This window comes from Apodemus sylvaticus, chromosome 11 (genome assembly GCF_947179515.1).
Source record: "Apodemus sylvaticus chromosome 11, mApoSyl1.1, whole genome shotgun sequence".
NCBI lineage: Eukaryota > Metazoa > Chordata > Mammalia > Rodentia > Muridae > Apodemus > Apodemus sylvaticus.
In genome coordinates this window covers 76,421,962-76,444,889 of record NC_067482.1, presented here as the reverse complement: position 1 = coordinate 76,444,889, position 22,928 = coordinate 76,421,962, and the positions used below count along the sequence as shown (strand labels likewise).

At 43.3% G+C, this 22,928-nt stretch overlaps 1 protein-coding gene across 8 annotated transcripts in view; it reads left to right on the top strand.

The window, feature by feature from the left end:
* The window catches only part of Add1 (adducin 1), a 65,015-nt gene that overhangs the window by 25,712 nt on the left and 16,375 nt on the right, over nt 1–22,928 (top strand). For all 8 annotated transcript variants that reach the window (XM_052199544.1, XM_052199545.1, XM_052199548.1 and 5 more), the window contains exons 2-9: nt 4,656–4,870; nt 10,977–11,139; nt 12,189–12,340; nt 17,395–17,475; nt 17,704–17,853; nt 20,151–20,294; nt 20,385–20,483; nt 21,074–21,250. In XM_052199544.1, the coding sequence (XP_052055504.1) occupies nt 4,676–4,870; nt 10,977–11,139; nt 12,189–12,340; nt 17,395–17,475; nt 17,704–17,853; nt 20,151–20,294; nt 20,385–20,483; nt 21,074–21,250 (1,161 nt within the window). In that variant the 5' untranslated portion in view covers nt 4,656–4,675. The remainder of the gene's footprint in view (nt 1–4,655; nt 4,871–10,976; nt 11,140–12,188; nt 12,341–17,394; nt 17,476–17,703; nt 17,854–20,150; nt 20,295–20,384; nt 20,484–21,073; nt 21,251–22,928) is intronic.

Here is a 22,928-nt window from a genome sequence, read left to right as displayed (position 1 = left end):
CATTCTGACCTGAGGGCTGAGTCTGTCAGCCCAGAGGGCTGATGGTGAGGGGCGGGGAGTGCTCACTTCCACACCGAGTCTGGTGTCACAGTTTTTGTTTTTCCCACTAACTACATTTTCAATTGCAAGGGAGTAACTGTATCTCAGTAACACATTGAAGAATTGGTTGATGCTATAGTTAAAACAACAGAGCAATATAATTATATACAAAAAAATGAAATGTAGAAAATTTAAGCTGGGAAGCGTGAATTCATTTATCATAAGGAAGCACGCGGGCCTGCACATGTAATCAGTTCCTGAATGTAGTACTTTTATTTTTAATTTGTGTTTTTGAGATCTTTTTCTCACTTGAGCTTTCTTGAAATAGTCCCACGAGCAGTGCACATTGTTGGGAGGACAGAGCTCAGCCAGACCACCTGAGTGTAGACACACCTATCTGCCAGCCTTGTACAGGGCAGGAGTTCTTACATGGAGAATTTATCAGGGTGTGGTGCATAGGCAGCCGTGTTAATTTAGTTAGTGTTAACTGAGCAGTTTTCATCAGAAAGGGAATATCTAGAGATTTTAATAAGTGGCTTTATTGAACTCTGGTCCCTAGCAGCCTGAGGCTTTTGAGAACCTGTAGTGAGCGTTTCTTCCCTCTCCCTCCCCTCCTCTCCCCTCCCTCCCTCTCCCCCCCCCTCTGGAAACGGAGATTTACATTGTTAGACAAGGAATATAAATATCAATTTGGGCTTGCTCACTTCAGTAGATAAGAGAGATTCCCTTTTATTCATTGGCAGCATCCCTTTCAGCAAACCTTTCCATGTTTTGTGTTTCAGAGCATTAATTTGCCCAGGTCTCCTGAGCTGTGCCACCTAAGGTTCTGTGGGTTCTCACCACGTTACACTGTTCCAGCCCTTTGCCTGGGTAGTGTCAGTCCTAGCTCATCCAATTTTGTTTAGAATCTTGCCATCCAACCCATCAGAGGCCCCACCTTCCAGTTGATATGTCCTGAGATGCAGCTGTATTTTGAATACAGAGGAGCCCTCATAGAGCCCCTTTTCAAGAAAAGTTTGTTGTGGGCCAGAAAAATGGCTTACTGGGTAAGAGCACAGGGCCCAGCTTTGGTCCCCAGCACCCACGTCGTGCTTTGCAACTCCAGTCCCAGTGGCTCTGGAGCCTCTGCTGACCTCCATGGGCATCAGGCACACACCAGGTGCACGCATATACATGCAGACAAACACAGACACATAAAGGAAATTTGTTTTTTTGAGGTAGGGTTTCTCTGTGTAGCCTTGGTTGTCCTGGAACTTTCTTTGTAGACCAGGCTGGCCTTGAATTTTAGAGATTTGACTACCTCTGCCTTCCAAGTGCTGGGATTAAAGATGTGTGCCACCACCTTCTGGCCAAAATAAATAAATCTCAAAAAAAAAAAATAAATAAAAAACGTAGTTGCTTGCATCATTCACTAAAGAACAAAGTCTTGTTTTGCTTTTCTTTTCTTGAGACAGGGTTTTTCTGTGTGGCCCTGGCTGTCCTGGCTCTTACTCAGTAGACCAGGCTGACTTGAATCCAGAGATCCACTTGCCTTTGCTGGGATTAAAAGTGTGAGCCACCACTGCCTGGCCAAGAACAAAGTCTTAATTGAGGCCTTGGTGAGCTGGGCGGTGGTGGCGTATGCAGTATGCCTTGTCTGGGGGGGGGGGTGGAGGTATAAAGGGGGGGAATGGAGGCCTTGGTGTATATGAAATGCTTTCCTAGTGTTCATTTAAAAAATGAGCTAGAAATGCATTTCCTCTGCTCTTTCCTAGGCCATAGACTGTTAGGCAGCAAGCATTTTTTACAGAGGCTCTGGCCCTGCTTAGAAGTTGCTGCAAGGGAAGGAAGAATAATGTGCTTTGGCTTCAGGAAGCCTTGAGCCAGGCTACACAGTGCAGGGAATATTTGAATTGACGCTTGGGATTGATTGAGGCCTGATATGTTTAGAAGGGAGAGAAGAGTCCATTTAATTCATGAATATCTCATGGAGGGTTATGTGTAGTAGCACAGTACTGTAATCTTGGTACTTGGGATGTGGTGATGGAAAGATGGTGAGTTTGAGGCCAGCCTGAGGTACATAGCAAGACCCTGCTTCAAAAAACCAAAACAGCCAGGCGGTGGTGGCGCACGCCTGTAATCCCAGCACTCTGGGAGGCAGAGGCCGGCGGATTTCTGAGTTCGAGGCCAGCCTGGTCTACAGAGTGAGTTCCAGGACAGCCAGGGCTACACAGAGAAACCCTGTTTAGAAAAAAACCAAATACCCCCCCCCCCAAAAAAAAAAAACCCAAATTGCATTGAGCACCTACTGGATGCTTGACAGCCCACTCCCTTACTATGTCATCTCTTTTCTTTAGAGCCCCTCACCAGGTGACAAAAACTTCCACTGCTGGTAATCCCTCTCTACAACTTATGGGGTGTATAGCAAAGTACTGTAACCAGGGGCCTGGCCCACGGCAATGAACCGCCTCACAGTGCTGGGGGCTGGAGGATCAAGGTGCGTGGGACTGATGATTCTCAGACTGGGAAGGAATTCACCAGGCCTCCTGCAGCTCTTGATTGCTAGAAGTTGCTAGTGTTCCTTCGCATCACCCCGGCTTCTGCCGTTTTCTTTCCATGGCATGCTACATGTGGTGTGTCTGTGTACAAGTTTCCTCTTTACATAGAGACACTAATCATGCTGAATTAGGGCCACCTGCTCAGTATGACCTCATCTAAGTAATGACACCCACTAGGACTTGTCTCTAAGGAAGATGTTGACTGAGACGCTGGAGGAGGGGAGAGCAGAGTGCTCTGACCCAGTGCAGGTGAGGCCTTGGAGGCCCAGGGATTTTTTTTTTTTAAATCCCCGAAAGCATCTAACAGGAGGAAGAGAGATTCTTAGTGTTTTGAAAAAGCCACAGAACATAATATTTTTTTTTTCAGAACAAAAAAAATTTTTTTTGTTTGACTTTAAAATTACACCTACTTTTGCTGGGGGGTGGTATTGGTGCATACCTTTAATTCCAGCACTCAGGAGGCAGAGGTAGCAGGATTGCTGTGAGTTTGAAATCACTCTGAATTATAGAGTGAGACCTAGTCTTTAAAAAACAAAAAGGTAGGGTCCACAAAATGGCTCAGCAGGTAAAGGTGATTGCTGTAAAAGATCTGAAATATTGGTGATCTGGAGCCTTTGATAGAGAAAGTTGTCTTTAGAAGTTTTCTTCTTGGGGCTGGAGAGATGGCTCAGCGGTTAAGAGCGCTGACTTCTCTTTCAGAGGTCCTGAGTTCAATTCCTAGCAATCACATGGTGGCTCAAAAAACTATCTGTAATGGGATCTGCTATCCTTTTCTGGTGTGTCCGAAGACAGCTACAGTGTACTCATATACATAAAAAAAAAGAGCTATTTAAAAAAAATAAGTTTTCTTCCATGTGTGCTTCATGTGTGGCTCTGCATGTGTGCACACTCACTCGTATGACGGGCATTACGAAGGTCAGTACAAGAGCTTTAAGTCTGTGGGGGTTAAAGGCCAGTCTGCACAGCCATGACCTCCCATCTTTCTCTTTTAAAACTTGTTTGTGGTTGTGTGAATGTGCTTGCATCCCTGAGAAGCAGAAGAGGGTGCTGACACTAGTAACTGGTTTTTAGCTGCCCAGTGTGGGTCTTAGGAACAAATCTTGGGAACATGGGAAGAACCACAAGTTCTCTCTACCTGCTGAGCTGCCTCAAGCCTCAGCTTCCTGTCTCTCTCTCTCAAAGGGCATTGTTACCTGTATCTCCTGGTTTGCCACGGCTGCACTTGTCATCTTTGTCATGTATGGTGCAGTTCTGAGAGGTTAGGAACCAAAGAAAGCCTGAGCTACATTGCTTTGGTTTGAATCTCAGCCCTCATGTTTTTCCAGATGAATTAATTTTTTTGTATATTTGGAGACGGGGTCTCATGTAGTCTAGACTGGCTTGGAACTCACTAGATAGCCTGTGATATCTTTGAATTCCTGATCCTCCTCTTGTATATCTCAAGCACACTTGGGGGCCAGAGGCAGGTGGATCTGTGTGAGTTTGAGACTAACCTGGTCTACAGTGTGAATTCTAGGGCAGCCAGGGCTACATGGAGGAACCTTGTCTCGGGGAAAATAGTGCTGGGATTATACACATAAACTACTATGGTCAGATGTTTTCTTAGCTTTAAAAATGATTGGTGCTGGAGTGATGTGGTGATATACTTTGAATCCCAGTACTCCAGAGCAAACCTGGTCTACAGACACACACAAACAAAATAAAACAAAACAAAGCAAACAAACAAACAAAAAAGGTTTTGCTTTAACATTTCCAAAGTTTGCCTGTCAATGTAGGATAAATCTAAGTATTAATTATAGTCAAGTTTAAATTTCTTACTCCTTTTGGGTTTGTCAGAGGACATGCATAATAGCATTGTTAGATTGTTCTTCTATGCTCTAATAAACAATGGCTAGAACAAAATACAGCATTGATTAGTGGAGGGAAGGAATGATTGACAGTCAAGTGCTTCTGAACCATAAAGGAGCCAGCATGTCTGAAATACACAGAAGCATGTATTTCAGAGGTTGATGTCCTCATAATGAAATCCTGATGGGCATTGATTTGAACACAAACATGTCTTTTATTTTCATTCTGTAGGACCCTAGGGAATCTGTGCAATGAATGGTGACACGCGGGCCGCAGTGGTGACCTCACCACCTCCAACCACAGCCCCTCACAAGGAGAGGTACTTTGACAGAGTCGATGAGAACAATCCAGAATATTTGCGGGAGAGGAACATGGCACCAGACCTTCGTCAGGACTTCAATATGATGGAGCAGAAGAAGAGGGTGTCTATGATTCTACAGAGTCCTGTAAGAAAAAGTTTATTCACAATATATTTGGCCAGCTTCCTTGTGATTCCGGCACTCCCGGGCCTGTTGTTTGGATGGCATAGTCAGTTCTCATTACACAGCACATCAGTGTTCATGCTTTTTTGTTTTGTTTGTTTTTTTTGGGATTTTTTTTTTGTTTTGTTTTTTGTTTTTTGTTTTTCTCTAGACAGGGTTTCTCTGTATAGCCCTGGCTATCCTGGAACTCACTTTGTAGACCAGGCTGGCCTCGAACTCAGAAATCCACCTGCCTCTGCCTCCCAGAGTGCTGGGATTACAGGCGTGTGCCACCACTGCCCGGCCTAGTGTTTAGGCTTATAGAAACTTGTTGAAAAAATCTGTTTGGTTTGTGTTAGCAGACGTAATTAGAAGATTGTAGAATTATAAAGGATAGATATTAATTTCTACCTTGAACTATCTTTACTGTTGGTCCAAAGTGGTTTTTTATAAACACTTGTAAATTGTAATTGTACACTGTAACAATGTAAAATTCAATTTTCTTCAAAATACAGGTCAAGCATCCCTATTTAAAAAATCCAAGACAAATATTTTAAGCATTACCATATTGGTTAAAACATTTGGATTTGAGAACATTTGAGATGTTTGTATGATCAACTGATAAAGCATGTGCAAATACTCCAAAATCTGAAATAATTCTTATTCCAACCCTAAATGTTTTGAATAAGGGACACTCATTATGGCCTTCACTTGTTCTTGGTCATAGCTAAGCTAATAAATAGCACCTGATTTGTTACAGTCAGCACTGTGGGCCACAGTCGTACCTACCGAGTGTCTCCTAGGTGACACTTGATTATGATGCTGTAGTCTTTCCCCTTCCGTCCTTCTAATCTAGTTTTACTTTGTCCTGTTAATATTTTTGGAAGGTGTCGTTGACTTTTAAACAATCATGCTGTCTTATATGCTGTGAGGGCATATGGATTTGAACTGAGGACTTAGCAGTAAGCAAGACTTTGAGGCAGGACTTTAGTAGTTTGGATTCGACTGCATTGTTATTAAGGTATAATGAGAAAGTGCTCAGATCTGTGCAGAACTTGATGAATATAAAGGTCACATGTAGACATTCCAGTTGAAGGCAGTAAATGATTAAACACAGTCATGTGCAGGGCTAAAAGCAGCGGAGTGCTGAACTGAGTGTGGCTCTGTCAGAAGGCCTCTCTGGGGAGGGCTTGTTAACTTCACTCTGGAGCCTGAAGGACCTGGCCATGTAGGTATCAAGAACAGGAACATTCCAGCTTGAGAAGTGGGCTTAGGTGATTTCTTGAGGTAGGGGTGTGCTTGAGGAGGCTTGAGGAGGCAGAAGTTAGTATAGCTGGTGTCTCCAAGGTGGCGGAGGGAGGACAGTTAGAATGGATTCTGGAGGGCTGTATAGATTGAAATAGGAACTTGAATTGTTCTCTAAGTATGGAGGTACTGGAGATTGCTGACAGGAAACAGACAGAATTGAAATTTAAGGAAGGGATTCTGACTTCAGTACATGGTAGCCATCTTCCAAACGGAAGAGAGTAAGAACCGTAATTAGGTTAAGCGTGGAGAGAGAGAGACTTGTTGGAGATTGACTTAGAAAGTGGAATGATGGTGGGATAGAGGAAGTGAGAAGGAGGAGCTGGAAGGAAACACAGGGAGCTAAGTGTGCGGGAGGTAGAGGGGGACTGAGCTCTGCACACCTCGTGTGCGCAGGGCCGTGCCAGGCTCTGAGGGGGTAAGGGGCAGGGAGGAAGATGCTTCCTCACACGGTGTTGAGAGCACTGGAGTCTTGCTGGTCCAAATGCAGTGAGCTCTAGAACAGAACAAGGAGGGACAGTAGAGAGGACAGCAAAGCACTACAGCCTGGTGCCGCCTTCATTCGACCACAGTGCTTTGGTAACTGGTGGTTTGAATGAGAACGTTCCCCACAACTCAGGTATTCAGATACTTGACCTCCAGCTGTGGCTTTGATTGGGGAGGTGTAGGACCTTTAGGAGGTAGAGCCTTTCTGGAGGAGGAACACCACTGTGAGCAGGAGTGGGCGTACAGTACTATAATTGTACCACTTCCAGTCAGTTCTCTGCTTCCTGCTCGCGGCTGAAGATGTTGGATTTCAGCTTCCTGCTCCCATGCCTGCTGGCTGCGTGCCTCCCTACCATGATGAATTTCTGGAACTATAAGCAAAATAAACTCTTCTATAATTCCCTTTGGTCATGGTGTTTTATCACAGTAACAGAAAAGTCACTAGTTCAGTAACTAATAATATTAGGGTTAACAGTGAGTGAAACTGAGGGCTTTCTGTTCTGGCTTTTTAACTTTTTTTTCTTTTACATCTGGAACTACCATAGTCTCTAAAGTTTTTTTGGTTTTGTTTTAAACATAGGCTTGTGTTGTGAGAAAAGTCTGTACTGAGATCGTGTAGGTCTGTTCCTCTGGAGTATTAGTGGCTAGAGTAGTCCCACAGCACTGGTGAGGAGCTGGGCATGTCCAGGAGCCGAGGCAGTGTAGGAATGTTACTGTATTACCTTTCCAGTTACCATGACTAAGTACCTGGCAAAAGGTCTTACAAGAGAAAGGGAATTTATTCCTGGTTTACTTGGCTCTGATATCCTGAGACAGAATATCATGAATGTGATAAAGGCAGGTCTGCACTTCTCAATGAATACAAAAAGCTTAGAAAAAGTAAGGAGAGGGAAGAGGGGACAGAGGGAGAGGAGAAGAGAACAGTTCTCCTCCTCCCCCACCCAACATGGTTACTAATCCCTTTAATTTTAGTATTCAAAGTCCGACAGATCTCTGTGAGTTCGAGCTACCCAGGGATGCACAGGGAGGCCTTGTCTTAAAGAAAGCTGAGAGACATTACTGTAGGAGAAGGTCCTGTAGGTATCCTTCGAGCCTGCAGGTGTCCTTTGAGCTGTTTGACTGAGTAGATGATTCCTTACAGCCAATGTGGGTCTGTGATGAGCATCCTGGGCCAGAATCCTGCTAATGCTGAGGTGCTCACGGCCTGGGGAACCCCAGTGGTGATGAACATTTCCTGCCCATTTCAACATTTCCTGCAGACAAGAGCAAGGTCCAGGGTCCTGTGAGGATTCCGTAGAAGGCCTTTGGATCTGACAAGGAAGGGAACGGTTTGTCAGGTGTGGAATGCTGGCATACTGGACGAGCAGGTGGCTGAGGAAGAAGTGAAGATGCTGGTGGCGGGCAGTTGGACAGCAGTAGTTGTACCCAGTACAGAGAGCTGATGCGGGACGTGTTGATGTGCAGGGACATCCCACAGACTGAGACAGGCCTGCTTCCTCTGTGTAGCCCTCACTGTCCTGGAACTTGTTCTATAAACCAGGCTGGCTGAAACTCAGAGCAATCCATCTGCCTCTGCCTTCTGTGTGCTGGGATTAAAGGCGTGCATCACCCCTGCCCAGCACGACTTCTTATCTTAGTACCTTGCCCATCTGGTCTCTTTTGGATGATGTTTGCTATTAGCCCTCACCAAATAAAAAAGGGGAAGGAAAAATCAAGTTAGTCAGGTTAATGTGAAGGGGAACTTGAAGTCAGAGGCCATGAACTTGCAGACAGGGTATCGTGTTGGTGTGGGCTGGCCTTCATGCCTTCTTTTACCTTTGTGAAACATTAGTAGAAGGGAAGAAAAGTAGTATTTGAGCTCATTAGGGTTTGCCACTTGAAATGGTAGAATTAGAAAAATGATTACTGTGGATCTGAGCTTAATGAAGGACACAGGGCTGTCAAGAAGGTGAGGAGGAGTGGTGGGGAATGTTAGAATCCCAGTGGGGTGGAGGAAAGGGTGATGTGGATACGGGATGGGGCTGGTGGGAGAGTCTGTTTGTGGATTTCAATAGGTCTAGAGCGTGGCTGCAGAAGTGAGAGGCAGAGGGGAATGGAGAGCACCGGAGAAAGGTCTCCTGAGGAAGGTTAGAGTGTCGATGTTGAGCCCTCAGGGCTTGTTACACAGCAGCTCCTACACAGGAGCCTTGGGCAGTGAGTGCCGGCTGGAGGGAAAACCCAGGCAACCATGTAGGTATCTCGAGGCCCTCACTCATCGCTAAGCCAGCTCCAAGCCGACCCATCCATATTGTACATAAATGCTACCTGAAGCGCTGACAGTGTGGGAGACCCTTGTAACCTGCTCTTTCCTTCCTGCATCTTTGTTCCTTGAAGGTATGGATTGTCTGACCTGTCAGAGTCTTCAGTGCCTAACAGGTCTAATGGTAGTGCATTTAAATTGGATTCCCATAAATATGTATGTATATTTGGAAAGCATGGCAATGGATTGTTTGCCTTTTCAGACTGAGGCTTCATGAGGACAGGACTCCCTTTAAACTGAAGCATAAGCATGCTACTGTGTTCAGCTTTTGTTTTAAAGTAGTTCCTTTATGTAGCCCAGGCTGGGTTTGAGGTTGTGGCGTGATGGCCAGTGCCCCGTGATGTGCAGTGGGAGGCAGTTTGTTTAGTCTTTGTGTGTGTTTTTACATGTATCCCCATGCATTTGCGTGTTTTTACATGTATCCCCATGCATTTGTGTGTTTTTACATGTATCCCCATGCGTTACGATTGAGAACAGACAAGATCGTAGCTCTGCTTTGCTGAGTCACTGCTCTCATCCTTGCTTTCCCTCCTTCACTGACTGATGACAGAGCTACGGACACTGACTGTCGTGAGGTGGTAGGCCTTGGCTTTGCAGAGGCTCTTGACCAACAACACTCCAACCGACTGGCAGTCACACATTTGCTGTCACACTTGTCTGGGTGACAGGTGTACTAGACTGCTCTTTGGCAAATTCTTTCATTAGGTTTTCATGTTAAGCAACAAAAGCTACAAGTAAGTTTAATTTGGAATCACTGAGTACTTAGAGTTAGATGGATCATCCAGTGAATTCATGTTTTCATCTGAGATATCATTTATAATTATTTGGAAAAAAAGATTTATTTCTTTTAAGCTATGTGATCAGGAAAGTTAAAAATACCTCAACTAGGTGTGGTAGTATATACCTATAATCTCAGTATTCGAAAACTAAAGCAGGAGGATTCAAGGTCTGGTCTACATAGAGAATTCCAGCTACCTATGTCTAGGTAGCTGTTAGACTCTATTCCAAAATACCAAAACCACAACAACATAGAAACATCTGTCCTATTATACTAATGACTTAATGTGAAAATCATTATCAATCTACCATATATTTTTGCCTAAATAATATTTAGGATTATTTAATAAAAGAAGGTTTTTTTCTTTTCTTTTTTTAATGCTTTAATTGACAGAGTCTCACTATGTAGCTCAAGGTGGCCTTGAACTTGCAATCCTCCTGCTTCAGCCTCCCAGATGTTAGGACTTCTATCTTATGCCTATTTTTCTTCTTCTACATGAAGAAAGTTGCTTTATGTAGGGTTTCCTGTAGTGAGGCTGCTTCTGACTGTCAGTGTTGTGTTGCTGTGTAGCTTAGGCTGACCTTGAGCCGCTCCCTTCAGAGGATGACAGTTGTGCATCGCCCTGCAGTTCTTTCTACTTTAACAAAACAATTTCCTATTTTAAAGAAAATACAAAAAAGCCCATAGTAGAATATAAAAGTTATCAATAATCTTGCTCCCGAGAATTGTAATTATCATTTGATATACTTTTAATCTTTTTATAGTTGAGATTTTAATTCTTATAAAAACTGACTATATTAACTTTTTACTCAAAAATATATCAACAGTTTTATGCCTCAATTGATTTTAAGATTTTCCTGTTAAATGCATCTGTAGAATTCTCAGCATGTTGAATCTGTTTTTTAATTTCTAAAATGTGGCCTACTTTTTAAAATGTGATGCTGAGATTAATTACCTATGACTAAGTATTTACATGTATTCCTTATATTTCCTTAAAATAGATTTCCATTAGTTGAATCCTGTTCTAAGTTTTAAGCTTTTATTTTGTTAAATTACTTATAAAAAGGAATATATCAGTTCATATTCTCAGAAGTGAAATGTTCAGACCACTGTTTGTTGCTCTAGCACTGGGTGAAAACATTTATTTGATAGTTCTACACTCACTCTAATAAAATAATAGCACTCCCAATAGAAAGTGTGTGACATTTTAATATGCGTTGTAGGCCTTTTGTGAAGAGCTGGAGTCCATGATACAAGAGCAGTTTAAGAAGGGGAAGAACCCCACAGGCCTGTTGGCATTGCAGCAGATTGCAGATTTCATGACAGCAAGTGTACCAAACGTCTACCCAGCAGCTCCACAAGGAGGAATGGCTGCCCTGAACATGAGTGAGTAGTTCTTGGCTCTGTCCGTGCTCTGTAACCTTCCAGACAAGGCTCTGAGCTTTCTCATGTGAGCCACATGAGTATGTGAGTACGCACTGGACAATATACAGAATGAGGGGTTTGGTTTTTGGGAGGGCGGGTAGGGGTGAGACAGAGTTTCTCTGTGTAGTTCTGCTGTCCTGGGACTTCATTTGTAGAGCAGAGATCCGCCTGCTTCTGCTTCTCAAGTGCTGGACTTAAAAGCATATGCCATCATCACCTGGGAAATAAGACTACAGACTGTGCATGATTTGGGAAGTACCAAACAGTGATCAAGGAAGAATCATCTGCTCTATGCATTTTCTTTTACCCGATTACTCCGAACTATGTCACCAGCTATGATTGCTGTTGCTGCCTCATTTTTATCCATGTATTCACCACAGTCCACCTTTCCTTACACAGATCCTCGAGCCCCACTTTCCATGTACCTACTGATTGATATACCACATATCCGAAGCCTGATCAGAACACTCATACTCTCTGCTATGTTGTCTTGTGATAGATGTTACCCATGTGGTAGACTTCACTGTCCCTCATCACCACAACTCATTTATTGTTAGAGGAAATACCATTACTGGGTTTGTCTTTGTCCCTGCCTCATGACTTGTTCCTGACCTACTCACTGAAGTAACTGAACACTATTCAGAGATCTTTCAAGAACCAAACTGCTGGCTCTTTCAGATTCATGTCTTACACACTGATGAAATACCTGTAAGACAGCTTTTCAAAATATGGCTTTGGTTTTTCCTACAGTCTAGTCTTTAGGCTTCTCCTGACACGCAGCACCCGAGACAGCCCCCAGCCAGAGGCTCTACATTTTCTTCTAATCTATTCTTTACTGCATCTCACAAATTTCACTACATTTTAAATCTATTTTTGAACTATATATTAATGCCAGAGAGAACATTGTCTTTCTGTCATTGAAATTTCTGAAATTTTATGGTCTAATATGGACAAAAAAATTACCAATAAAATGTATAAAAATGTTTGACTTTTGTTTTTCTTTATTTTAGGTCTTGGTATGGTTACTCCTGTGAATGACCTTAGAGGATCTGATTCTATTGCATATGACAAGGGGGAGAAGTTACTGCGGTGTAAACTGGCAGCGTTTTACAGACTAGCAGATCTCTTTGGGTGGTCTCAGCTTATCTACAATCATATAACAGTGAGTACTCCAGACTCATGACTGAGTGCTGCGGCTTAGTCCAGAGAGGCGGCTGGCTGGGTGAGGACTCTGTGGCTTAAGTGTGTAGCACTGGCTTATCTTACATAGTTAATAGATCTTAGAACACCCTCAATTTGCATTCCTTGCTGCAGAACACAAGAATTGGCATGCGTGGGTTAAAAGTTATGAGAGTAGTTTTTTAAAACATCTTTCTAACCTAATTAATGTGTTTACCAAATTAGAAGCCATTCCTAAAATTCACTCATGACTTACAAATCTAAGAATAATAATGCTGTCTTCCTGACTCTGGTCAAAGCCTTCTCTGCCTGTGTGTGGTTTTTCAGTTTCTCCAGTTTTGTTCCCTTCCCAGCATTATCAGGGCCTCTGTCCTCCCTTCGTTTTTGTACCAATGTTACTGGCTGTCTGCTTTCTCTGGACTGACTCAATTGTTCCGGCTCAGGTTGTGTGAGGGACCTGCATGAACTCTGCCTTGTGCACGGTGCCCCCCTTTTCCTAACTGATCAGTCCTTTCTTCACTTTCTCCTTTGTCTAGCTTGCTTTCATGACACATCATTTCAGTAATGTGCTTTGCTGGGTTTATGTTGCCTGAATTCAGTCCCTGGAACCCACATGGTGAAAAGGAAGGAAGGAAGGAAGGAAGGATCCCTCCAAGTGTTCTCTAGCCCTCACACAGGTGCTGTGGCAAATGCCTACATTGCACCAATGAATGAATGAATGAATGTAAAAAAATGAAATTCATGATCATTCTTGATTGTTTGAATGCTATGAATGCTAATGTGAGCTACATGTGACCCTGTCTCCTTTTTTTTTTTTTTTTTTTTTTTTGGATTTGGTTTTTTCGAGACAGGGTTTCTCTGTATAGCCCTGGCTGTCCTGGAACTCACTCTGTAGACCAGGCTGGCCTCGAACTCAGAAATCTGCTTGCCTCTGCCTCTCAGAGTGTTGGGATTACAGGCGTGTGCCACCATGTAAATATAAACATAATATAAACATGTATAAACAGAAGAGCTAAAGCTTCACTGTTTTCAAAAGTTTTGTGTGTGTGTGTGTCTGTCTGTCTTCCTGTGTGTGTGCAGATGCTCAATGAGGCTGGAGGATTGTGTTGGGTCCCTTGAAACTCGAGTGTTAGGGCGTTGTAAGCCACTGTGGGTGCTGGTACTGAACTTGGATCTCTTTGGAAGAGAAAACAGCACTCAGTGCTGGGTGCCTCTCAGCCTGCACTTTCACTATTTTTTGAGGCTGGTTTTAACTCAGTTTGTGACCCAGATTGACTCCAACTTGACAATCCTGAATTTTTTAAAATTACCATTATACCTGCCTATTGCAACAAGCATACCTTCTGTAGGTGTTACAGAGGCCTAAAGAGAGATTTGGAATCATGGCATCACAATCACACTGGTGCTGCTGTTTGCTTTGCGGCAACAGATGTCAGCAACTGCTTAGCCTGCTTAAGCCTTTCTTCATGTACGAGTGGAGGTTTCCACGAGTGAGCTTGTGAGGAGTGCCTAGTCCAGCTCCGTCCTGGGCTCTGGGGATGTGAAACCTGAAGTTACACTCTAGTGCTTCCCTCGTTAGCAGTGTGGTGTAATCCTTACTGCAGATGCCAGGTTGCCTCCTTCTGTCCACTCACGCCGTTACTGTTAGAATGCAGTCTTGTGTTCCATGTAGCAGTGACTGACACCCAACTGTGCAGTCTTATGGCATAGTTGTCACAGGAGTACCAGCTGTGTAAGCAGAGCTGCTCTGTGCCCCCTCTTGTGGGCCTGGGACCAGGAGCAGTGTCTGGCACTGTGTAGGTATGCCACCAGGACGAACTGAAATTACTTTAGGAAATTGTGAAAAAGACCTCAGTAGAAACCTTGGTAGCTGAGCAGTAGGACCAGTTAGTTTAGTTTATTTGCCACTGACCATCTGCTGGCCTTTCCAGCTGACTGGACTGGCCAGAAAGCTCAGGTTTAATGCTAATAGGTTCTAGGAAGATGTTACAGCTGTAATAGGAATAGGAAGTGTGGGGCCGGGCTCTGACGGCAGCTTATTTGTATGTTTTAAAGGTGCCATGTATAACTCACCCTCTTGTGAATGCTATTTTAGTGACTTTGACTTAAATTAATGAGTCTTTCCCCTCTTCCCTGTAATTTGTTTGGCACTGTTGGGCAGTGGTGGCGCACCAGCACTAGGGAGGCAGAAGTGGGAGGATTTCTGAGTTCGAGGCCAGCCTGGTTTACAGAATGAGTTCCAGGATAGCCAGGGTTATACAGAGAAACCGTGTCTCGAAAAAAATTTTTTTGCTTGGCATTGACAAAATTAAAATGCTAGTTAAATGTTTACTGTTCTGGCTATAAGTGATATTTGGTTATTAATACAGAGTTAAAAAATTCAAGTTACCAAAAATATTTTATTTTACTTTATAAACTGAAATCAGGGAATCTTTAATAAAAGAAGAAACCATCCTACTCTTTTGACTTTTTAAATTTTAGAGTATTTTTGGTTTTGTTATTAAGGTTTATGATATCTATTTGTTTTATCGTTGGATACCATCATACCATCCAGATATTATGTAGATACTTAACAGGGGAGAGATATTAGCAGTATTAGTGCAAAAACAATTGCTAAGAGTCATTTTGTCCTTACTCTGGAAGAGGGTCAGGGATTTTCTGCTCAGGGGATTTTCTAGTACTGGCAGGTGTCAGAGGCTTGAAGAGGACAGAGGGACTTAGGTCTTTAACGTGGTATCAGATTTAGAGAAGCCTTGGGGAAGGGAAAGGGCAAGCCAGCGGCCCAGCTGGATACTGGGCTGAGGAGCCTCTCTTGGTGATTCTTAGCTGGTGCGCAGACCTTTCTGTCCTGTGTCAAGTCTTTGCACATGTCTTAGTCAACGTCGTCACTGGCGATCGTCTCAGCTCCAGTCTAGAGTCCATGGAATGCTGAGCTCTGAGGTGAAGGTCTGGCCAGTGCATTGGATATCAGGGATGTAGTATCCATCTCTGTAGCAAGTCCACCCTTCCTCCTGCGTGCTGGGGTGTGCTTGGGGCTGCCCATCCTCATTACAGAGGAGCAGGGGAGGTAGACAAGACCACCGCTGAAGACATCTGCTCAGAAATGCCCTCCTTTCATTTGATGTCTGAATTCTGTAACACCTTTTGCTTTAGACTAAGAATTGGATATTTTAAGTGTTTTCTGGATTTGGTTTTTTCGAGACAGGGTTTCTCTGTATAGCCCTGGCTGTCCTGGAACTCACTCTGTAGACCTGGCTGGCCTCAAACTTAGAAATCCGCCTGCCTCTGCCTCCCAGAGTGCTGGGATTACGGGCGTGCATCACCACCGCCTGGCTAGGTGTTTTCTATTAAAACATTTACTATGTTAAGCTTACAATTAGAATTGTATATTGTTATTTTTTGAGAAAAGGTTGTCTATAGCTCTGGCTGACTTGGAATTTGCTATATAGGCCAGGCTGGCCTCAGGGAAAAAAAGAAAAAAAATGGATAAATCAATATAAAATGAACAAAATACAAGAAAATACTTTATCTTTACAGAAATAAGAACTATTATATGAAAAATTGTCCACATCTTAGTAAGCAGGAAATTAAGTCTTCTCACTGTCTTTTCTCGCCCTTCTTCCTTTCCCTTTTACTCCCTCTATAAATACTGTACCTAAGCTTAGCTAGTGCTGTGGGGTTTGCTAACACAGCATGTGTGCACCATGCTTATGTCTAATCCGTGAGGACTCAGGATCATTCTATTTTAGCTTCCCAAGTGCTGAGATCACAGGCATGCTTCAGCCCTGTAGAAAAGCACTTAAGTCTATCCAAAAAAAAAAAAAAAAAAAAAAAAAAAAGCCATGTGAGTACCCTGTAGCTGTACTGATGGTTGTGAGCCATCATGTGGTTGCTGGGAATTTGAATTCTGTGCCTCTGTTCACTCCGGTCGGCCATGCTCGCTCTGGCCCTAAAGATTTATTTATTACTATATCTAAGTACACTGTAGCTCTCTTCAGATGCACTAGAAGAGGGCATTAGATCTCTTTAGAGATGGTTTTGAGCTACCATGTGGTTGCTGGGATTTGAACTCAGGATCTTTGGAAGAGCAATCAGTGCTCTTAACCACTGAACTATCTCTCTAGGCCCCCAAAACAGTTTCTTATCAAAATGAGATCTTATGTATGTATGTATGTATGTATGTATTTCTTTATTATTTATTTATTTATTTATTTTACTGGGGGAAGGTCTCTTCTTTTTTACTGCTATATTCCTGCTGTTTTGATATACGCTGGGTATATTGTGCCTTTCTGTGCTGAAGGAATTGTAGAGAGAGAGAGATAAACACTGTGGACGATGCAGAGTAGCCAGAGGGTGATGATATTTTGGTATCGGGACTTTCTAAACTATATCTAAACTATATCAAACATTGAGGAAAGATTGTGCTCATTTGTGAATATTACCATCTTCCCATTGTCCTCCAGGTTTGTGTATTAACAAAATCTAATTGGAAACTTTTATCTATTTTATGTTTATGTGTATGTGCTTTCTTGTCTGTGTGTTTACCATATATATGCAGGTATTCACAGAGTCCAAACTGGGGTTGGATCTCCTGGAACTGGAGTTAGAGGTTGTTGGGAACTACCTGATAAGAACTCTGGCAAGCAGAACCAGGTCCTCTGCAAGAGCACCAAGTGCTTTTAATGTTTGAGCCATTTTTCTAGCTCCTTGAAAAACTTTTTTTTTTAAAAGATGTTTGTTTCATTATTCTTCTTCTGAGGTTTGGCACCATTTTCCCATTAGACTGGTTGCATCAGAATGACCTTACAATGACCTGGCAGAGGTTGAATATAGAACTGGGTTGTTTGGCTTGTTTTCATTGTGACCAGTATGTATATGATAAGTTAAATTGCTGTACGGATCATCCTAGCTTTGTGGTAGACTGTAAGCTTTAGTTCCTACCTAGTCATTCACCTGTGAGTTTGTGTCCTGTAAGTGACACAGGTAATTTTACCTCTGTAAAATTACTTCCGTGCTGACTCAGGCGTTTTCCCGTAGACCAGAGTGAACTCTGAGCAGGAACACTTCCTCATCGTACCTTTTGGACTTCTCTACAGTGAAGTGACCGCATCCAGCTTGGTGAGAATACCCTTCTCTTTGGCATCCATTGGGTTTATAACACTTCTAGTAGATCTTTAAGTGCCCTCACGTCCAGTTGCAGAGCCTAACTGAACATATGCAAGTGTGGTTAGTTGAGGAGGAACCTTTAAAAGAAGTTATAGACAGTTTTTCTTAGCCTTCAGTGTTTTCTAGTAAGGGTACTTTGAATTCTTCTTGATATTTAAAGGTTTGCTTCTTTATTTGCAGGTTAAGGTCAATCTACAAGGAGATATAGTAGATCGTGGAAGTACTAACCTAGGAGTAAATCAGGCTGGCTTCACTTTGCATTCTGCAATTTATGCTGCACGACCAGACGCCAAGTGTATTGTGCACATTCACACCCCGGCAGGGGCTGCGGTGAGTGTGCCACGCGGGGAGCTTTGTACGTCTCATTTTGTTTGTTTCTTTGGTTTTGTTTTTATTTTTTCAAAACAGGGTCTCAACTATGTATCTTTGGCTGTCCTGGAACTCACTGTGTAGACCAGGTTGGCTTTATATTCACAGAGATCCATCTGCCTCTGCCTCACAGAAGCTGGGACTAAAGGCATGTGCCATGTATGCCCAGCTTTCTTCACAGGTTTGAAAGCTCTGACTTGCCTTTGCTTGTTGTAGGAAGTTAATAAGTCATAATTTTATATATACACGCACACACACGTATGTTTGAACCTGGTGAGATGGCTCAGCAGAGGGTTTACTTCTCAAGCAAAAGAACTTTAATTCAGATACCTAGGATCCACAGACAAACTGTATGTGGTTGCATGCGTGCTTGTAACCTCATCTCTGACAGGCGGACCAGGAAGACCACTGGGCTTCATGGCTACCAGCTCAGCTCTAGGTTTAGTGAAAGGCATGGTCTCAAGGGAATGCGGTGAAGAGCAGTGGACCAGGACTCTTGGTGTTGTCTTCTGGTTCACCCACCTCTACTCTCATAGACAGCAGACACACTTACATACGGGACTTCTCAAAAGGCTTCTCAACTGTTTGGCTTTTCTATTTTAAAATCCTCTTTCTGGGATAGAACGAAGCCTACATAATTCTAACCCTGAGCTATACCCTCAGCCTCTAGTTTGACTTGCTTTCCCCTCTTCCTTGCCTGCCTGCCTGCCTCCCTCCCTCTCTCCCTCCCTCCCTCCCATTCCAAAGATAGACCATTACTATGCAGTCCTGGCTGACCTGGAACTGTATAGCTACTTGTAGCAATTCTTTTGCCTCAACCTTCTAGGACAAGGTCTCCTAATGTAGTCTAAGTTGTCTTTGAACATGTGATGATTGTCCTGCCTCAGCCTCTCAGGGTGAGAAGTACAAATCTGTACTTATGCAACTGAATATGTTTCTTTTTTTAATATTTATTTTTTGTTACGTGAGTACACTGTAGCTGTTTTCAGACACACCAAAAGAGGGCATCTCATTACAGATGATTGTGAGCCACCATGTGGTTGCTGGGATTTGAACTCAGGACCTCTGGAAGAGCAGTCAGTGCTCTTAACCTCCTGAGCCATCTCTCAAGCCCTGAATATGTTTCTTTTATTTTTATTTTTTTCCTTATCTTGTTTTTTGAGACAGGGTCCCACTGTGTAGCCTTGGATACCCTTGAACTCTATAACTCAGAATGAGTTATAGGTAAGGCATAACCAGGATAGCCCTGAGCTCACAGAGTCACCTGCTCTGGCCACCAGAGTGCTAGGACTAAAGGCTTCAACTACCATCTTGGCTTAAGTGAATGCTAAAAGTCAGCACATTCTGCAATAGATGTGAGGGAGTTTTAGGCACACAAAAGCTGGGTAAATGTTTGTTTGTTTGTAGTGCTGAGGATTGAAGCTCGGGCCTTATGCAAATGAGCCCCGTGCTGTATGCTGAGCTTGTCCTTTGTACTTTATTTTTTGAGTCAGTTTTACTCTGTAGCCCAGGCTGCTTTTTGAACTTGTGATCATTCTGTCCTAGTCTGTGAGGAGCTGGGCTGACAGACAGGCCTAACCCACCATGTCTGGCTACTCAGAATGTTTTATTTGAGACTCAACTTTACTTTAAAACTTTTAAAAAATTTTTTTACTTAAAAACTTTACTATATTTCTGGGCATAGTGGCACACACCTTTAATCCCAGTACTCAAGGAGGAGGCAGGCAGATCTTTGTGAGCTCAAGACCAGCCTGGTCTACATAGTGAACTCCAGACCAAAACCAAACGATTCCAACAACACTTAATTTACTTAAATAAATATAGAGGAATTATAAGTATGTAATTGTCCATTTGTTATAAATTACTTTTTATGAAACTTTCAGATATTTTTCTCTTACCTACAGCCTAAAATAAAACATGAACAAAACCTTAGCACTTGAAACTTTTCCCCTTGAGACACGGTCCTCAGAGGGCCTGTTGTGGTCCTCTCCCTAAGCCATGATGACCGCTGACTGGCACAGCATCTGTAACCTCTGGAAAACCCCAGTCATGCTTTCTCTCCCAAGTTCTCCCAGCTGCTGTCAGGGGCCCTGGAAGTGAAGATGAAATCTAAGTTTATGGGTTCATTTATTCCCAACAAGAAAATGAAGCTAAACATGCATCAGTGTCATTTTATCTCTGTGAGGAACGCATTCGTGGGTCTTGAGTTGCTGCTTAACTGTGGCTTTTCTTTGTTATGGTGACCACTTGCTGTCCAGGTCTCTGCAATGAAGTGTGGACTCTTGCCTATTTCCCCGGAGGCACTTTCCCTTGGAGATGTTGCTTATCATGACTATCACGGCATTCTGGTTGATGAAGAGGAAAAAATTTTGATTCAGAAAAATCTGGGCCCTAAAAGCAAGGTCAGTAGCATCTTGTAGTATTTTCAGTTGTAGAGCCTAGAAGGGTGAGCCTTGGCGCCTTGTTCCACAGAGCTCCCTTGCTTCCCTCAGGTTCTCATTCTCCGGAATCACGGGCTTGTGTCAGTCGGAGAGAGTGTGGAGGAGGCCTTCTATTACATCCATAACCTTGTGGTTGCGTGTGAGATCCAGGTAGGCCATTCCATTTAGCTAATGGTTTATTTGGATGTCTCTGGGGTTCGTGTGGATTTTCTAATACTTGTTTTCCATGAGTGAAGCTTTGAGCAATCCTTTAGCCATGGCAAGCTCATTATTTGGAACTTAGAAAGATTTCTGGAGTTTTCATTTCTAATTTTTCATACACACATGCACGTATCACTTTTGGAGTATTGGTGTGTGCTATAGCTTTATGCATATTCTCTAAATATTACTGCACTCGCCCTTCAGTATCCTTTTGAAAGTCTAGAGTAGAAACCTACAAGTGTTTTGCTTGTCAGTGTCAGTCAGTATGCCTCATACTGCTCTGCTTGGCCTCCCGCTCCTGCTGCCCCGCCATCCAGCCCTGACATCTGTCAGGTAATAAGCAAACGTTCCCATTCCTTACTGCTGTCCATATGTTGTCATTGTTAAGAAAATCTCTGAAAATGACTTTATAATCCCTGGAAGTGCACCACATGTTTTACTGCTTCCTGTGGAGAGCTGTATTGTTACGTATTCTCTGTGTCATCTGGCTGTCTTGATCTTTGTGGATCCAAGTCATATTGTTTGCTGGTTTTGAAAAGGTTCGAACTCTGGCGAGTGCTGGGGGACCAGACAATGTAGTTCTGCTGGATCCTGGGAAGTACAAAGCCAAATCCCGTTCTCCAGGGACTCCAGCGGGGGAAGGCTCTGGGTCACCTCCCAAGTGGCAGATTGGGGAACAAGAATTCGAAGCTCTTATGCGGATGCTCGATAATCTGGTGAGAATGTTGCTTATTGTTCTAAAGCTCAAATGTTTTTCATAGCAGTCAAAATGGTTGTCTTCATGTGTATCTGAATGCTGTGTCATACTAAAAAGTCTTGAAGAATTACCAGTTTATGTTTGTAGGCTAAATCATAATAAAATATGACATAACAATTTTTTTTAAAAATAAACTTATTTATTTATTGATTGATTGATTGATTGATTTAGATGAAGTCTCATGAAGCCAGGAGGATGTCTCCAAATTTGCCGTGTGGCTGTGGATGACTGAACTCCTGAACCTACTGTCTGTAGTTTTCAAGCACTGGCATTAAAGGGTGTATGGCACCATGTCTGGTTTTATGCGGTGCTAGGGCTGAAACTCAGGGCTCTGTACATGCTAGCCAATCATTCGAACTGAGACACATTCTAAGTTTATTCTTTTTTTCCTTTCTAAGAATTTATTTTAAATTATGTGTGTGTTTGTTTGGGAGTTTGTGTGTGAGTGTAGTGCCCACAGAGTCCACAAGAGGATGATAGATCCGCTGGAGCTGGAGTTACAGGCTGTGGTGACCCTCCCACCTTGGGTGCTGGTTACTAAACTTGGGTCCTGTAAAAGGTGTAAGTGTTCTTAACTACTGAGCAATGTCTCTAGCCCCTTGATGTATCTTTAAATAGAATTTTGTCTTTGGACCTAGTGGGAGCTAAGAATGCAGCTTGGACAACTTATCATTGTGGGAAGTCAGCACAGGACATCCAGCAACTCCAAGCAATAGCTAGAGCAGAATCCATCAGCGACCCTTCTTCTACAACTGCCTCGACACGGCACCTCCCACAGCCAGCTGGGCCCTCCTAATATCAGCTAACAATTAGGAGATGTCTCCAAGTTGACAGCTGATGCTCATGACACCACCTCAGCCTTCCAAAGCAGCCCTCTACTCTGCTGCTTGTGGGAATATTTCTAGAGTACCTCTGTCACAGGGTGCAGCCTCAGGATGGGTGGATATGGCCGGCATAGTCCCACCATTGGATAAGTTAGGAAACATTTGTCTGACCCATGATGTGCTTTTTAAAATAACTGGATTTTGAGTGGGGCATCGTATATGCTGTGGCATATATGTGAAAGTCAAAGGGCAGCCTGCAGGAGACAGTTTTCTCCTTCTACCACATGGGCTCCAGGGATTGAACTCAGATGTCATGTTTATTAGCAAGTGTCTTCATCTGCTGAGCCATCTTGGGGCCCCCTATGTTATGTAGCAAAATAGATTAAGTTTAATGATTTGAAACAGCACTTCATTATTTCCTTGGGTCAGCACCCCAGACACCAATGAAGTCTGATGGCTGCAGTCAGGAAGTTCAGCTGGGGATGATCCACTTCCAGAGAATGTTCCTTTGTAGCTGCAGTATTCATGGTAGCTAGCAGTACAGAGCTAGCAGTGTGACAGAGACCCATAAAATAGGCACTACTGGCTGGGCGGTGGTGGCGCACGCCTGTAATCCCAGCACTCTGGGAGGCAGAGGCAGGCGGATTTCTGAGTTCGAAGCCAGCCTGGTCTATAGAGTGAGTTCCAGGACAGCCAGGGCTACATAGAGAAACCCTGTCTCGAAAAATACAAAAAAAAAAAAAAAATAGGCACTACTGTTTTTGTGTAATCCATGCTTGTCCTCTGTAACGAATGCCAAGGCCTAGAAGCAAG